Here is a 12,485-nt window from a genome sequence, read left to right as displayed (position 1 = left end):
TTCGGTCCGCGAACGCAAACCCGGAAATGCTGCAGCTAATTAAATTTGTTGCAACAGCTTAATATTAGCGCATATAAAGCAGAGGTTTCAATTAGGAAATTTCAGTCCTTGTTTAAACAATTTTTAATTGGGCACGTGGAAATGGCTTTCCTCTAATTGAATTCTAAATTGAAAATATAAAACTCAAAATACGTTCACTTGACCGGACAAGCTTAGTTGCTTTCAAATTATAATTTTAACTGCAACTTTATTGAATATATCGTGCAATATTTGCATAAAACAGAGCACTGTAAGCTGAAAGGTGCTTTTTTCGACCAATCGCAACAATTTTCACACTAAGAACAAGGTAAACGCGGCCACTACTTGCAGATTGCATAGCCCCCGTTTTTTGTATTTAAGATTAATTTTTGGACACCCTGTATATGTTGCAGCGTTTTACGATTAGCCGAAGGTGAAAGAGGGGTTCAATGCCATTATATGGTGTTTTCGACAATCTTTATAACCCTAAAAATAAGCTAGATATTAAATTGTTCAAATTTGGATACAGTTTTCAAAAAAAGATTAATTTTAAGGATAAATATCTCAGAATTGATTGGAGACACGGATATTGCAAGAAACCAACCAGAATACTTTTTGCCATACTCCATCTTCACGAACCTAGAACGAGACAAGGTGGTTTTCTGACATTTTTGGACACCCTGTATATGTCGTTGCTATGTTACAGGGACACATTTAGAGCGGTTTACTATCTATTTGAAAGGCCAAAAATAATCGAGATATGCAAGTTTCAAAATTTGGCTGCAATTTCCACAAACCAAAATAAAAACAAATTTTACGGTTAAATATCTCGAAAACGGTTAGAGATGAACCGCGTGTGAAAGCTACTTTTCTAGACCAATCAAAACTTTTTAAAATTTACTCAAATGCTCCACATATACAGGGTGTTACAAATTCGAAGCACTAGCATTGCTATCTCAGAAACTATAGTTGATAGAGCTTTAGTTAAATAGAGGCAAAGCTGCCCATTTTATTGCTGAAAAATTTAATAAAAAAAAAATTCTAGAAATTTCATTAAATCAGAAATTTCAAAAATCATTAAATCAGAAATTTTATAAATTCTGATTTAAAACTTCGTTTACGAGATAATTGGGTTATTACGTTCAAAGACCCAAAATCAACCCAAATCAGACAAATTGAAAGACTATAGTATTGAAAATTGACTTGAAAACTGTGATAATTCAACTTGAGAGGCTTAAAAACTGTCTTTGTAGTCAATGGACAGAGTTTTCAGATAAATTAAAAAGCTTTAATAAAAATTGACTTTTATACATGAAAAACTACTTTTCTTAGAATTTTTGACTACAAATTCAAACTTTGAAAATTGACGGACATCAAAAAATGACTCTGATCTGAAAAGTGACACCAAAACTAAACCCTCAAATTAGCATTTGACGTAAGTTTAACACATTTCACTCGTTTAGTCTTGAAAATAGTCTTAGATACAAGATATTGCCATTAGATTCATGAAAATTGACTGAAGAAGACTAAATTTTCAAGTTTTTTAACTTTGCTTTTCATTTTATTCGAACTCTGGACAATTTTTAGTGCTTTAAAACTGCCATTTCAAGCTTTGGCACTATTAAATTGACTTCTAGACACACACCAGTGCTTTAAGGCTGTTTTCAAAATAAAAAAATCAAATTTTAAGGCTCTTAAGGATCTTCACAAACTTTTTAACTTATCAAGCCTGAAAGCCCAATTTGTACACTGTCTTGCTTTTTTCGCTTTACCCTCATCGAAGCAAAAAATTGGAGCATTTTTGAGAAATTCGGACTGTTTTTAGTGCTTTAAGACTGAAAAATCGAGTTTAAAACTATTTATAATAATAAAAGACAAGTTTCAGTTTTTTCAGTGATAAAAGTAAAAAATGTTAACATTAAATGTGTTAGTCTTAAACACTAATTTTTTAGTCCAAAAATTTAATTTGGACTACTACCAGTGTTTAATTGAATTCTAGACTTGTTTTAATCCGTAAAATTGAGTTTTTAACCAATTAAAGTCCTATTTCTAGCCTTAAAAGTAAACTTTTAGACCACTTTTAGTAGTAAAAATGAATTTTGTGCGCAACAATCTTTGTCTTGATTTCCGGACTGTTTTTAGTGTTTAAAATCCAGTTTCAACACTCGACAATGGATTGTAGTCTGAAGAAACGAATTTCAGAACGAAGAAGTTTTTAGACTATTCAATACAAATTTGGACTCTCACAAGTTTTGAATGTCTAAAAAATTGAACGCCAGTAAAGATTAGTCCAAAAATCCTGTTTTTTAACTATTTTCAGTGTCAAAAATTACCTCATAAACCTTACAGATGACCAGATTTGAATCTTTTTGAACCATTTCAAAGTAAAAAATACAATAACCTAAGTAGATATTTTTGTCAATTTTGAAATATTATATCCGTGAGCGTAGAAAATAGAGTGGGATAAAAAAGACTATGCCCCTATCATACCGAGTATTCATTTCATAAGTACTTGTTCCAAATTTGATCAAAATTGGTCCAACGGTCTGATGACAGTTATAGCAGGAGGTCAGTGTCTTCCTTAGGAAGTGTTCTTCAGGAAAATGACATAATGCGTGGCAACTTATTTTTTGATGGGTTATCGGATGGTGAATTATTGACATTTAAAACTGGACCACCCTGTATATTAATTAACAATTTAATTTTGTCAAAGTAACACTAGCTACTAAGGTTAGGTTAACTTAGCTTATGGCGTTTCCGATTGGCATATTCAGTGCAAAACCAGTGTATTGTCATAATATTTCAATGACATTTGATAGAGCAGGATACAGATACAATGCACAGCAGTTTGGGTTTATTATCAGTATTTAATGAATAGAATTTTTACTAGAAAGTTGTAATGTTAATGACAAAATCGTTTAATAGTCTAGTCATTTTAGATATTCAGACAGAAGTTTTATGGGGATCAGGTAAAATCAAAAACACCCATATGTTGTTCAAGGAAAATAACAAGGAATGATGTATTGGACAATCCTAGTGGTGCACAAAAAACTAACAACCTTCATTATATATTATTTATTAATCACGTTATCAAATTAACATAATTAAATACTCTGGCCAGTAATTTAAACAAATGATCCAATTACCAGCTTGACAGCACTTCCTTATCGTATTAAAATGGTAAAACAATTTCAATTATCGTAAAATCAGTGGCGCAGACGATCCACTCTATCCGGTTTCGGCGTCTCCTCCTCCTCAAAAAGGGACTCGATATAACAAAATGCCGGGGTGCATCTGACGTTTCATTAAATGCCATTCTAACCGCCGAACCGGAACAGTAATGCACACTTTACAGGCGAAACGTCGCTTGTTTGCTTGTCCGTGGCATAATGGCGTTTTTTACGTTTTCCTCAGTCGGTGGTCGGTGTTAAAATGGTGATTGCATGTCTTAGATCGGTTCAGGAAAGGCTGTTTCTTATCTAAAGTTGACAGTTTTGTTCGCAAAAATTACACTATAATAATTCAATCAAATTTTGAACACATTCAGAATGTGTTCAAAATATGGTTTACATTTTTTATAGTGAACTGGCCATAAGTTTTTTATTCTAAATTAACCTAACCAATTAGGCACTCCAATGAAATGTCAAAAACAGCTGATTGAAACTTTTGGAAGGGCAAACATGGACATTAAAACACACTTTCTTATGAATTTGGCAGGCATTTTATGGAATATCAACTGAAAGTCTTCAGAAAATCGCTAAATTTAAGCTAAAACTCTACCAGAATTCATAAGAAAGTGTTTTAATGGCCGTGTTTGCCTTTTCAAAAGTTTCAATCAGCTGTTTTTGACATTTCATTGGAGTGCCTAATTAACCACCTAATGATTAATCTCATATTGTTTAAACAATTCATATAATGGTTCGTATATCATCTTTTTAGCATTGTAGGCCACTATGTAGTCTATATGATTCCATCCATCAATCTCCACTTGATGTTTCAATACAATATTAGGCAAGGTTTTCGTAAACTCCTCGATCATCTACAAACTTTCTGTTAGTAACGGATTTCAAAATGGCATTTACCATTTAGAACCTTTGGATTGCCAAAAGGATCACTAGCAGAGTAAAAAAGTGCAACAGGTGATTTGAAATTGTTCAAATTGTACATGGGTGGTTGGGTATTGTTGTAAATTTTGAGGTTTAGCATTGCACCGTAGTTGTACTGCCGAAACTTTCCTAAAGTGAATTTAATTAGTGGGTGGATTTGCAATGAATTGTACTAACCAGAAGAGACAACCTGGGCATAATGCCAAACTTGTTTAGTGGCAAAACCTGAAATTCCATGTTCGATCATTAGGGGAAGCAATGACTGTAACATACCAAAGTGTCAGAAATTATACAAAAACCAACAATATAGTGTACCTTATTGAGAAACTTGTTTTCTGCTCCTCCAAATAAGCCTACCGAGTTAAGACAGGTTTGCTGCATGGATTCAGACAGACAAAAAGACTTTAACAAATTGATTACAGTTGGGCTGTTTGGTATGGGAAGTTCATACCAATCCAACATTTCCAGTAACATCTACACATTTAATTAGATTGAATGTAACCCAGTATTGGCACTTACCTGTCCTAGTTCATATATCCGTGCACTTGAAACTACCACAGGTAAATGCGTATGACTCAAATAAGCTGACGGAGCTAAACAAGCGGCCAAACGAATACTCTTATTCATATCCGGCAATTCGGATAGCATTACAAACAGTATGGTGGTACCCTGTGAGTGGCCTGTGTAGTAAATACTGTTCACTCCGGTAGTTTCCTTGATGTAGTCTACAGTTGCTGGTAGATCGTAGATCCCCATTTCATGCCAGCTAAAGTTCCAGAACTTCTTTTTGTCTCGGTCCGGATCTAGGAAACGATGTTTTCTGGAATGGGCTGTTCCTCTAGCATTGTACAGCCAAACGTCGTAGCCTCGGTCTGCCAAGTAGTATGCCAAAGCATCTGGTGGTTCTATATTGGTAAACCATTGTAGTTTTAATATAATCAGCTGTAAATTGATTCCTACCAAGGATTACAAAGTTGTCACCAATTCCACTCATGCCATGGGCTAAAACCACTACCTCATGGGATACATTGTTGGTTATTCCGTGAGGTATTCTATGTGCAGTTAGTATGTAACCGTCTTTAGTTTCGTAGGAATGGGTTTCTACAGGATAGCCGTGCTTTTCAATCAGTTGAGTCTGTTAGAGGAATTTTTACTAGTTTTCTCCAACATTGTTTTTTCATCATAACGCCTACTTACCAGCGTGAGATTTTCATCGGGTGGGCTTGTGCTAATCGAAAAAAAATTACAATCGACAACCCAAAAATCTGATTGGTTACAGTAGCCTTCATTAGTATTTCTTACCCTTATCAATTTCCAATTATTATCTTTTTTCGTATAGTTATTGCTACAGGAAAATCTGATTTTCTCTTGCACGACCGGTTTGTTTAAATATAAGCAATTTATTCGTTTTGCTACTTTACAGGCTTTTTACATAATGACGTTCATTTTCTTGTCCTTATTAACAGATTCTTATTAACAGTAGCGTAGCTGGAACTTGATTTCGTAGTTTTTATGTGCTGGTGGAGTGTAATGAATTTGAATGCCACTGGTTCAATTTTGTGTAATGCCAATACTTTTTGAGAAATTGCCTATCATTTTTATATCGTCAATGAGCAATTATGTTGAATAACTTATAAGAGTATAACTGAATTAAGATGCCTTTTAACGAGAAGTAGTTTAATGTCCTAACTGTAGTAACCTACTGACCATTTCTTGTCAACCCAAAATTTCTAAACTGTATTCTCTTTTATAGCGGGTAAAAACCGGTAGTGGCAGCTTAAAGTTTCGTTTAGGTCCGAGAGAAACTTGGCGCGAAAACAATTTGCCGTGGCAAATCTCTTTTTAATGGCGTAACTTTTCGCGGGACAAATTCCGAAATTTTGTCCGACGCCTTTTGTTTCCGGATTGTTTAATGAGCCGCCTTTTTCGTCCTGCTATGGAACTTAAACTGGACGAGATTATTGGAAAGTTGCCGCGGCACGAAAAATACGAACTCGGATTTTGTACTAGAAGGATTTCTAGGCACGCGAGATTGATAGTTTATTGGAGGTTTTGTGAGTTTCACTGTGGCTAGGAAAAAGGCTCTCGATGCGAAGAAACCACAATTAACCTTATCACGAACATGAGCTGACACAGAGAAATTGCATTTTAGAACCCGCACAGTGTTAGTAATGAATGCGACTGTCAAAAACACTATTTTTATGCTATTGTCACGTTTTATTTTAGTGCACAATTGCACATTTTCAGCAATGTCGTTTTTAAGTTAATTTTCCAGTTGGTTTTTAACCGCTATTTGCACCCTTGACTTAAGTTAAGTTAAGTGTGTTTCAGACTGTGATTTTCCTCATCTCTATTGTCACAGTCTGAACCACCTTTAACTTAAACTTGATTTAATGTATGCTGTCAGCCTAAGTCAGTTTTTAACCAATCACAAAGCTTAAAAATTTACTTCATAGACTAATTTGCATTTTCAACTTGAAATGCAGTTTTGTCAATGTTCAAGTGAATATTTGGTTTTTGAAGTCAATTCTTAACCAAAATATGTCGATTTTAAGTTGTAAACCTTAAAAATTAGTTTAAAATACAAATTTTGTACTACTTTCAAGTATAGTTTAACTTAAAATGCAGTTTTCAAGTTTCTGACTTACTTGCCTGTTGAGCTCTCTGAGAACAACATTCATACTGAATTACACGCTAACATTTTATTGTTACTAATAAATTTAATGATACTGACCTGTTAAAAAATTATAACACAAATAAACATAAAGTCAAGTTTAGAAAAATTATTATTATTAAGCAGTATTTGGCAGTGTTGCCAAGTCAAAATATTTAATGGCGGTAGAATAATCAGTCAAAAAACGGTTCATTTTTCTTATTAACAATTGTTTTCTAAGTTTTGACATTAGTGACAGATATCACGTGGTTTTAAAGAATAATTTAGCTGGGCAGTCACGTGACCATTGTCAAAGTCATAAATCTCAAAAACACTCTTTGTATCGAATACTGCAAGAAAACTTTCCTAAGCCCTGATTTTTGCAACTTATGAGTTTGACAGTTTTGACGTTAGTGGCAGTTTCCACGTGATTGTAGAACACTATTTAGCTAGACGGTCACGTGACAATATTCAAAATAACTGTCATAAATCTCAAAAAGACATTTAATATCAAATACTACAAGAATACGTTTCTAAACCCTGATTTTTAGCAACTTTTAAACACAGTTTGACAGTTTTGACGTTTATTGGCAGTTGCCACGTGATTGTTGAACTTTATTTAGCTAGACGGTCACGTGACAATTGTCAAAATAACTGTCATAAATCTCAAAAACACATTTATATCAAATACTACAAAAACGTTTCTAAACCCTGATTTTTGAAACTTTAGAGCAGTTTGACAGTTTTGACGTTAGTAACAGTTGTCACGTGATTGTAGAACCCTATTTAGCTAGACGGTCACCTGACATTTTTCAAAATAACTGTCATAAATCTCAAAAACACGTTTTATATCAAATACTACAAGAAAACGTTTCTAAACCCTGATTTTAGCAGCTTTTAAACCCAGTTTGACAGTTTTGACGTTAGTGGAAGTTGCCACGTGATTGTAGAATGCTATTTAGCTAGAGGGTCACGTGACAATTGTCAAAATAACTGAAATAAATCTCAAAAATACATTTATATCAAATACTACAAGAAATCTTTTCTAAACCTTGATTTTTGCAACTTTAGAGCAGTTTGACAGTTTTGACGTTAATGACAGTTGTCACGTTATTGTAGAACACTATTTAGCTAGACGGTCACGTGACAATTGACAAAATAACTTTCATAAATCTCAAAAACACGTTTTATATCAAATACTACAAGAAAAAGTGTCTAAACCCTGATTTTAGCAGCTTTTAAACCCAGTTTGACAGTTTTGATGTTAGTGGCAGTTGCCACGTGATTGTAGAATACTATTTAGCTAGACGGTCACCTGACAATTGTCAAAATAACTGTCATAAATCTCAAAAACACGTTTTATATCAAATACTACAAGAAAACGTTTCTAAACCCTGATTTTTGCAACTTTAGAGCAGTCTGACAGTTTTGACGTTAGTGACAGTTGTCACGTGATTGTAGAACACTATTTAGCTAGACGGTCACGTGACAATTGTCAAAATAACTGTCATAAATCTCAAAAACACGTTTTATATCAAATACTACAAGAAAACGTTCTAAACCCTGATTTTAGCAGCTTTTAAACCCAGTTTGACAGTTTTGATGTTAGTGGCAGTTGTCACGTGATTGTAGAACGCTATTTAGCTAGACGGTCACGTGACAATTGTCAAAATAACTGTCATAAATTTCAAAAAAAATGTCTTGTTTCGAAAACTGTGTTAAAATAGAATTCTTGCAAATTCTAGTAAAATTTTGGCAGGCATCACGTGGTTTTAGAGGATACTTTATAGTAAGAAAATGACGTTTTAAAGCGCATTTTAGAATCCTCATTAAACTGAAAAAGTATATGAGAAGTTTCACATCCAATATAATAACAATGTAATTAAAAACGGTAGATTGTATAAAAAAAACCAGGAGAACGGTAAAAGAACCACAAAAATGGTAGATATACCGTTTTAAAACGGTAGACCTGGCAACATTGGATTAGGTTAGATTTTTTGTAAGGTTAGGTTCTGAATGCAGTATTATTACAAATAAATATTTGTTATCTTTTTTGATTTAATTTAGTAAACACACCTACTTTTTCCTGTTGTAATTGATATTGTTTAGTAAAAATGTTTCCTACACAGAAATTAGTCTTTTGTGAAACCCTGAAAAACCTCTTCAATTTTATCATTAATAACCATTTTAGCATTATAAGCTAAAAGGTAATCTAAGTGGTTCCATCCTAACACTGGTACTTGGTACTTTAGCACAATATTGGGGATATACTTGAATACTTCTTCAGCCATCTGAAACCAATGAATATTCAAGCTAAATTTAACATTTTTGACCAAATTCCCACCTTGGCGTTTGAATATGGGTCTTCTGGTGCATAGAAATAAGCCAGTGGCACTTTAACATTAGACAGATTGTATGAAGGAGGATTTTTATTGCTGTAGAGTTTCATGTTTGTTTTAAACGCCATGATCGTACTGTTTAAAATCCTCCTGGAAAGTAATCAGTTAAATTGTGTTTTACAAGTAAAACACAAACACACCATTCCTAATTATTTGCGCATAGTGGGATAGTTGCTTCCCGGATAAAGAAGCAGGTGAATACTGAAGCATAATGGGCAAAAGAGTCTGAAATATCAAACTATTTTTGGCTATTTCCAGTCAGTTTTTACCGTACTTTGTTGATTAGTCCTGATTCGGGCCCCCCAAAAACATACACCACATCCATACACAAATCTTGCATGGAAGGCGGTTTGCAGAAGTTGTACAAAACTTTGCGGATCAGAGCTTCACCATTAGGAACAGGCAATTCATACCAGTTGAAACAGTTCCAGCGTCCTCTACAAAACATCCATTTAAACACAAAAACCAAAATTTCAAAAAAAAAACAAACTTCTAGGAATGGTTGTAGTTTAGTAAGGGCCTTGAAGATTGGTGATTGCGTGGTACTGAGGAAGGAGGATGGTGCCAGAAGAGCTGCAGCACGTATCTTTTCATTCATTTCTGGTTGCTCTGAAAGCATAACGTAGAACATGGTACCAACCCTGAGAGTGAGAAACATAAAACAAGTTGTCCATTCCAGTTTGGTTTAGAATGTAGTTGATTGTGGCTGGAAGGTCGTAGATGCCTAATTCATGCCAGCTGAAGATTGCACACTAAATATCCTCAAAGTCTTAATTACACTCTAGAAACCTGAAGTTCCAGTACTTCTTACGATCCCAATTAGCGTTTAACGTTTGGTGTTTTCTAGAATGTCCAGTACCTCTAGCGTTAAACATCCAAACGTCATAACCACGATCGGCAAAGTAAAATGCCATAGCGTCCGTAGGACCTAAACATTATTAAACATTCTGGCTTAACCTGCTAGAATAGTACCTAGAAGAATGAAATTTTCAGCATTTCCTCCCAAACCATGAACTAGCAACACCACTTTCTTAGACTTTTCATAGGGGATTCGTTGGGCGCCTAAAATGTAACCATCAGCAGTCACAAAATGATGAGTTTCTGCCCGATAACCGTACTTTTGTATGTATTCAGTCTGAAAAAGTTGGTTTTTAGTGATTCTTTTAAGCTTTAAGCACTTACAATAGAAAGTTCTTGAGTAGAGTAGGCTAAAGGTAACAGCACTAGAAATAAGTAAATCATTGTATTAGAGCAAAAGTCCAGTTTCAGTTTGCTAATATATGGAAATTTAGGTTTTTTTTAAAGATAGGACAGCAATCAAGTTGCTATAAAGCTACAATCAAATATAGATTATAATAGACTTTAATAAGTAGTTGCAGGATATTTTGATACCCACAAATCACTACTAATTAAGAAATTATTTGTAGTGTATTTGCTAATAATTACTGCTTGTCACAAACAATTGCATGTAAAAGTTTATCACAAAAAAGAGGATTTTAGTTTAATATAGAGTACTAGAAAATGGCAACAGAGTGCCAATGTTATGATTCCTTTGTTCGTTATTAGAATGTCACAAACATTCGCCAGATTCGTGGATTTCCTCTGTGTGTGTACCGCAAATAATTCCAGCAGCCATTTCAAATCACTTCAATTGAGTATAATCGAAAGAAGGACGTTTCAGAATCGAGCGAATCGATGGAAGTCTGGATTTCTGCACTTTAAACTACCGATATCGAACTTAATTGGTTTAATCTATAGACGTTCTTATTGTTTTAAGAAACCTTCATCAACGCAGTGATGGGTTTTGATCGTTAAAGTTAATTATTACAGTAACGGATGTTTGATTTGTCAATAATTTGTAACTCGATAGTAATTTAGATTTCGAGTGAATGTAATATATTGACAGAAGAATTACTACCTACTAAACAGTTTAATTAGAAATTAAGCAGCAATTTTATTAGTAGCACTTTCTACATTTTGCTCTCAGTGCTCAATTGTGCTAAATTTGACAGTATCCTAAGTTTGACAGGCAATGCACCCAGATATAATCTCACAAACACTTGCAACACTTGAGGTATAATTGTTGACAGCTGTCACTCAAATATAGTACAAAGACTGTACTAAATTTGACAGCTGTCATTTGCCTACAACTCTAATAGAATATTTCTGACATTTTTGTTAGGCTGCCAAATGAGAGTCTATTCACAAAACAGCTTGATTATGCGATATTACAGGCACTAGAGCAGTGATTGAGCTCCAATTTTTGACTGTTATTAACCTAATACAAGGCAGAAATAAATTGGACAGCTCTAACTGTCACACAAGTTAGACAAGACATTTTTAAATGTGTGTTTGCATTGGAATGAATGAGAGTGGGCACCCAGACAATATCACACAAACAACTGCAACAATTGAGGTTTAATAGTTGACAGCTGTCACTCAAACATAGTATAAAAACTGTACTAAATTTGAGAGCTGTCATTTGCCTACAACTCTATCAGAATATTTCTGACATTTTGTTAGGCTGCCAAATGAGAGTCTAGTCACAAAACAGCTTGATTACAGGCACTAGAGCCTCGACTAAGCTCCAATTTTTGCAGAAATTGTACTAAATTTGACAGCTGCAACTGTCACACAAGTTTGACAGCACATTTTCGAAATTTATGTTAGCCTTGAAATGAAAAGCACCACACTTTTTGAACCACCAATATCTCAGTGACTGTGACACCAATTAGGGTGAAATTTTTGTCAGCTGTCACCCAAGTATAGTACAAATAATGTACTAATGTCCGACAAACGTGACAGGCAATTTTGGAAAATCATGTTTTTGATAAAAAAATAGTTTGGCTTTGATGACAGGCTATAGTTGCCATATCTCCGAAACTGCTTGAGATCTTCAGCTGTACAGGGTGCTGCATTTTCGATGGTTTTACGGGGTACAGAGAAAACGGTAATAGATAGAAAAAAAGTAGCATACGTGTTCTGATCTCTTTTTCTGAGCTGAGATGACTGGCGAAAAGTGGGCGGCGCAAACTTCTTTTATTTCAAAGATACGGGGGTTTTCGAAAATTGGTAATTTTTGAACCTCTTCTGTATTTCAGTTGCTCTTAAAGTTATCAAAAAAGGAAGAACGGTTCCCGGTAGTAGTTTTCATGTAGAATCCAATGGCGTAGTTAGTTTTTTTCTATTTCGTTTAGTTTCTGACATATGACAGTAAGTTACATTTTTTTAAATGGAACATCCTATATATTTTTACGTCATTTAATTCAGTTGATTTTTACCTTTTCAACGGTGTATTACAACATATAA

General features: G+C 34.2%; 1 protein-coding gene across 1 annotated transcript; it reads right to left on the bottom strand.

Annotated features, from left to right (window-relative positions):
- Positions 1 to 3,078: 3,078 nt before the first annotated feature.
- Positions 3,079 to 10,418, bottom strand: LOC145729247 (uncharacterized). The gene is given in 14 exon segments (XM_081979926.1): positions 3,079 to 4,057; positions 4,111 to 4,253; positions 4,302 to 4,386; positions 4,440 to 4,598; positions 4,644 to 5,029; positions 5,085 to 5,259; positions 5,322 to 5,552; positions 8,937 to 9,068; positions 9,122 to 9,266; positions 9,446 to 9,813; positions 9,815 to 9,914; positions 9,966 to 10,104; positions 10,149 to 10,311; positions 10,359 to 10,418. Coding segments are annotated over 14 exon segments (2,448 nt in total). The 3' UTR covers positions 3,079 to 3,895.
- Positions 10,419 to 12,485: the final 2,067 nt, after the last annotated feature.

Source organism: Ips typographus, linkage group LG5 (assembly GCF_016097725.1).
Source record: "Ips typographus isolate SLU linkage group LG5, UJ_Ityp_2.0, whole genome shotgun sequence".
Lineage (NCBI taxonomy): Eukaryota > Metazoa > Arthropoda > Insecta > Coleoptera > Curculionidae > Ips > Ips typographus.
This window is presented reverse-complemented; position numbering and strand designations above follow the sequence as displayed.